At 47.5% G+C, this 6,015-nt stretch overlaps 1 protein-coding gene across 1 annotated transcript; it reads right to left on the bottom strand.

The window, feature by feature from the left end:
• Positions 709-4,271, bottom strand: SLC25A6 (solute carrier family 25 member 6). The gene is made up of 4 exons (XM_021411746.1): positions 4,091-4,271; positions 2,715-3,201; positions 1,810-1,950; positions 709-1,377 (listed from the first exon to the last, which is right to left on the bottom strand). The coding sequence occupies exons 1-4, from the start codon at positions 4,199-4,201 to the stop codon at positions 1,220-1,222; spliced, it is 897 nt and encodes a 298-aa protein (XP_021267421.1). The 5' UTR covers positions 4,202-4,271; the 3' UTR covers positions 709-1,219.

The raw sequence follows: 6,015 nt of genomic DNA, 5'->3' as shown, positions 1-6,015 counted from the left end.
ATACTGCTTTTTGAGGTGTTTTCAGTCTTCAGACAATCCTCAGAATTAGACATTATTCAGTCAATATTAAGGCTGACCTACTTTTACCTTTATTTTACAGCTACACAGAATCACACATATTCCCTGTTACATACCCATATCAACTTCACCTTTTAGAATGAACTTTAGATTATTCTTTTCCCACAGAGGTACTGGCCACTTTTAGAGATAAAAGCTCAAGTGGCGTAATCAACATTTGCAAATAGCAGCAACAATACGATAGGTCATTCAAAGGTTAAAAGCATTTAAACCAGGTTCCTGGTTTTTTGCATGAACATCATGTGTTGCTTCCTCTATTAATTTAAAAAAATATATCCCATTTAAAGACTTTTGCCAAGAGCAAAAAGCGTTCATTACTTTTTGATTGCCCTTGGAACTTTGGGTGGTTGTAGTACTACAACAGAAAAACCCTCATTTTACATCAGATGAAAAGCTGCAAATCAATTTCTAAGAATCATGCAAAAAGCCACTTGCAGCAGCCCATCGTACACTATTAGGCACAAAGAAGGGGAGTGGTTTCTATTAGTAAAGCCCACGTTTTTTTCCTGAAAGTTCTCACATTCAATTATTCTAAAATAAAATCAAACATCCTGTTACAATGCAGTGTAAGTGTATCAGAGGAACCATTATCTGAAACAAGTTTGCAAAGAAGAGACGCTTTCCCAAAGCTTTGATGTAATAATTTCAACACAGACAGAATAAGTATGTTTATTGTTTTACAGCAGAATGCCCCAATTTAAGAACATAATTGCTAGATGTTCAGCTGTGCAAAATGGTACATAGTGCTTCAGTACAAGTGGAAAAGAACATGATTTGTTAGCAAGTATTTTCAAATACAATTTTATGGTCCTAAAAGATAGGACTTGAAACTGAGGACTGATCCATGGGCATACTTTTTTTTTTTCCTGCCTAAATTGGACCCAGTCACTTTGGACCCGCAACCACTGTCACTGATTTTTCACTTCTGAAAAAATCATCACACTGAACTGCCAGATTCAGTGTCTTCATGCAGGTTACCCTGAAATGGATCAGTCTTCTACGTCAGTTTCCAGCCCCATCTACAAGTATCAGCTGGCTCCGATAAATAAAACTCACAGGAATTTCTTGAAGGTCAATGGTCCATAATGGTAGTTATTCTACATGATCTGCTCAACTTGATTTCCCATTTTAGTTAAGCTGTTTAAATGACTTTCTTGAATTCATCATACAGCACGAGCACGAAAGCACCCCCCATGCCTCTGAGAACATTAGACCATGCACCCTTGAAGAACGCCTTTCCTCCCTCATCCCTTGCAATCTTCCGCCAGCAGTCAATCGTTCCAGAGTACATGATATCAGCTGTAGAGAAAGAGCAAAGAGGGATTTTAACTCCTATATTTCAGGTGACTCTAAAAATAGCTGTTTCACTTCTCCAGCTACTTTATACCCCATGTCTCACTTTAGCACACTACCAGTTCGGGCAACAGAAAATCTTCCTGCCTGCTTGCCTAGCTATTGAAAGTTATGTCACAAAATAAGAGTGTTAATTGCTCTTATAACAATTATGCTGTCACCTACTTGCTTTCACTTAGTTTGTCACTGCAAACAATCAGTCCATTTAGCCAATCTATATTCTATAAAGAAAAGACCTCACCGTAACTCCTTGCAGACACCACAAGTTAGAAGCCTTACTGAATCGCCGCATATTACTGATTTATGAGCAACAAGAAATTGTTAGGACTGAGGGATCACCGTTAGCACCGCTTAAATAACAACACGGTAACAGCCTACCTCCTTTGCGTCCTGACTGCATCATCATCCTACGCCGCACTGTGTCAAAAGGATAGGAAACCACACCAGCCACAGCAGTCACTGTCTGTGCAATCATCCAGCTGATAACAATGTGAGTGTTTCTGGGATCTGGCAGCATGCCTGCAAAAAAGAAGCTAATTAGCTTTTTGGCTTGCAAATCCTCCTCCAGTTCACAGCACAACAGCTTCTTTACTACAATAAACTACTGTGAAGCACTGTAGTGCAATGCTTTAAGCTGCAACAAGACACTTGAAACACATTAAGCATACGGAGGCAACAGAGAAATAAATAAGGAAACATACACCATTTCCTTGTCAGTAATCAAAACAAGTAACATTCAGGTATCAAGATCCTTTCAGACAGGCATGGGAAGTGATTTAATTATTCTCTTCTTGTTTATAGAAGTAAACATCACTAAAATAAATCAGCCCCTATAAATTTTATTAAGCTATACAGATGAATTACTTCTACATCCAGAAGTCAAGCTTAACAAACAAGTGCTTTATAGAAGTTCTGCTCAAATTCTGCTAAATACACTTGAATTGTTCTAACATAACTACAGATACTCAGTAAGAAAAAAACTTATGAGTATTTGTACACTGTTACCAAAACACATTACTTCCATTAGCAAGAAAAGCTGCCTTCTCAAGGCAAACGTAACAGGAAAATTCTAAAGCAGCCTGCACTGTCAAGGCATGCTGAAGCTTTGTCTTTGAACAGTGTTACTCTCGGTGCAGTGCCACTGATGTTAGCACAGACACCCCTCTTCCACCACACTTAGATAAGCTATAGAAGCGACATACAGAAAACAACACAGAAAAACAGGCAGAAGCGGGCAATACAATTCTGCAAACAGGTTTATCAATCCCCTTCTGAAACTTTACCTTTTGCTGTATCATAGATTCCAAAGTAGGCAGCTCTATAGATGATGATGCCCTGGACAGAGACATTGAACCCTTGATACAAGCCACGCAGACCATCAGACTTGGTAATTTTGACTAGACAGTCCCCAAGACCAGAGAATTCTCTGTCTGCACCAGCTTTGCCGACATCAGCTGCCAAACGGGTTCTTGCAAAATCCAAGGGGTAGACAAAGCAGAGGGAAGTGGCTCCAGCTGCACCACCAGAGGCCAGGTTGCCAGCAAAATACCTCCAGAATTGAGTGTGCTTGTCTACTCCTCCTAAGAACACTTGCTTATACTTATCCTTGAAGGCAAAGTTGAGAGCTTGAGTCGGGAAGTATCTGATGACATTCGCCAAATTTCCTCGCCAGAAGGACAGCACTCCTTGCTCCTTTGGGATACGCACTACACAATCAATGATACCCTTGTACTGCTTGTCAGCAGCAATTTGCTTACTTGCATGTTGCACCTGCGAATAAAAACATGCCATGTCATAGAATCACAGAATGGCTTGGGTTAGAAATGATCTTAAAGATCCTCTGGTTCCAAGCCCTCAGCAACGGGCAGCATCGCTCCTCAATATGTTTTTGGCTCTATGCCTCAGCTGGCCCGCACTGCAGCTGGGCCTGAGTCTGCTCACAGCATAACGCAGAGAGCTGCTCAGCCTACAGGCCTGATGGCCTACGGAGATAAGCCCGTCGCAGCACTAAGCCTGCTGTAATAGCCAGCTTCCAAGAAAGCTCAATATTCGAGGTCAGCCTGAGCCTTAAGACTATGAATTGTTGCTTGTGTATAGTTTGGTAAAGACCAAAGGCGAAACAAACTCAGAAATTAAAACCCTCTCTTACGCAGACACAACTGGGGACACATACAGAATCTACAGCCAAGAGAGAACCAGGCAACCCTAAGAACCAGAGAAAGGCCCGAAATCCCTTCCCAGCTTTCCCGCAGCTCAGGACCAGGCCCGCTGCGAAGGTCACCTTGGGGCGCGGGGTCAGCCCGGGCCGCTCTCGCAGGCCCCGCCCTGCCACCGGCTCCACGTGAAGGTCACCAAAATGGCGGCGCGCAGGCGCGCTCCCGCCCCGCGCGAGGAAGTGACACCGGGAGCCGCCCCCCCGCCGCGCCCCGCCCCCGCCGCGCCCCGCATAGCGGAACCGGCTTCCCTGCCGCGCCGCGCGCCCCCCGCCCACGTGACCTCACCAACCGCCCCCTCGCGCGCGGCCTTTGTTCTCGCGGGCGGCGGCCGCCCGCCGTCCCCCTCCTCGTACCCTCCGCGTCTCCTCAGGCCCTCAGGACGGGCGCCGTCGGGGAAGGTCACGGCCGCCCTCGCTGCCGCCGGGCCCGGCCGCGCCGCTCACCTGCAGCAGGAGCTTGACCCGCTCGATGGGCGCTACCGCCGTCTTGCTGATGGCGGCGGCGACGCCGCCCGCCAGGAAGTCCTTGAGGAAGGAGATGGCCTGGTCCGCCATGTTCAAGCCGCAGCCGCCGGGGAAGAGACACCGCCACTGCTCGGGCAGAAAGGGAGGGCACGCCGCCGCGCAACAGCTAAATGCCGGGCCCCGCCGGCCCCGCCCCCCGGCTTCCTATTGGCCGCGCCGCCGCGAGGGCGGGGCCGAGCCGCCTCGGGGCGGTGGTTACGGCCGTTGCCGCGCTCCCGCCCCTAGCCGTGCCCCTCCGGCACCAGTACCGCAGCGCCGCGTCGCAGCGCCCGCGTCGCGCGGCAGCCGTGGCCGGAAGGCGCCGCCGGAGCCTTTGTGAAGGGCGAGAGGCCGCGCCTCCTCCCGGCCCGGGGAGCGGCACGGTGCCGTCCTCGGGAGGGGCACTGCGGGACCGGCGCGCGCACCGGGTTTGTCGTTCCCTGAAGTCAAAGAGCTTCAGCCGTGCCTTCCGGCGCGGAGAATGGGAACATGCTGTTCTCGGTTCAGTGCTCGACCTCAGGCTGTGTGCGAAGCCCTTCTGCGGGCTGACAGCTGTCAGCGCGGCCTCGGCCCTGCGGGCCCACCGTCCACCGGCAATTTCTGCCAATTTTACCGTGTACTGAAAGTAAAATTGTATGTTTCATAGCCACGCTTCTGTCTGAAATGGTGCTAGCTGCAGGGTGTGAGTTCCCATGAGCCTCATGTAATTGCTTTCGCTTTTAATGGATGCTTCCTGCAACTGTAAATAAAGCCAGACTTTCTTTTAAACAGATGACTGCTCGACTGGTGAACCACAGAGTGCAGCAGTGGAGGTCAGAAACCAGCTCACACACACGTGCATTGTGCAGGAGGTCAGCAGGAGCAACTCAGGCCGGGTGTTGCGAGAACAGGACGTGCCTGGTGTAGTTCCACTTCACAGACGCTGTCACACGTCACCACACCTTTTATTGCACATTGAAAGATAGGAAGTAATTGTATGCTGTTTTATGTTCTGACCCAGGATGGGGAGGTAGTGAAGTGACTCCCATGCTGACCGACAGAAGGTCACACACATGCTGTGTGACAGGACCATAGTTTGGATATACATAATGAAAGGCCATGGTGCGTGTTCTCAGAGACGCATGTGGCTTAAAAAAGCTATTTTTTCTTTGAGGAAAAAAATACCTCAAAGTAAATGTTAATTCTCTCATAGCACGACGCCCTGTGTGCAGTTCTCTAGGCTGAGACTTTCTTCCCTATGAAGCTTTCTATTGATTAAAAAAGAACCTTGTGCTTTGGGTGGTGTTGGATTGCAAAATGAAAGTAAAATGCATTTGATATGAAACCATTCAGTCAGTAGTTGTCTTGTGCTGTCCTGTTCACCTTGGGACCTCAGATGCATCTGACTGGGGTGGATCGCATTTTCTCCTTAGCACCATTCATTTCCCCCTGCCTCTGCACTGCTTTACTTTCATTTTTCTGTTTTTTTATCTGACGTTATGGTCTATCTACGTTTTTTAGAGTTCGCAAATTGGCTGTCATGAAGGAGGAGGATGTTCTTAAACTAAACAAAGTACCCCCATATCTCACTTCCAATTATAGATTAGATGAACTCCCTCCCAAAAAAAAACAACAGGTGAAACTTGTGCTTTTACATAAATACCTTTTCCAGAAACCCCACAGAACACAAATGAGTCTTTTCTGATGCTCTTGAGAAGCTTCTGCTTTAGTTCTTCCAAGCTTGACTTCACCATCACAACAGTGCTGTTTCCTGACTTTGTTAAATAGTTAACGCTTACATGCTAACAAGGTACATGCCTAATGAGTTCTATAGAATAGCAGTGAGATAAGCAGCAGTCACATACATCCCAGGTAACTTCAAACAA

Source organism: Numida meleagris, chromosome 1 (genome assembly GCF_002078875.1).
Source record: "Numida meleagris isolate 19003 breed g44 Domestic line chromosome 1, NumMel1.0, whole genome shotgun sequence".
Classification (NCBI taxonomy): domain Eukaryota; kingdom Metazoa; phylum Chordata; class Aves; order Galliformes; family Numididae; genus Numida; species Numida meleagris.
The sequence above is the reverse complement of the archived record's forward strand: the minus strand, read 5'-3'. Positions and strand labels throughout refer to the sequence as shown.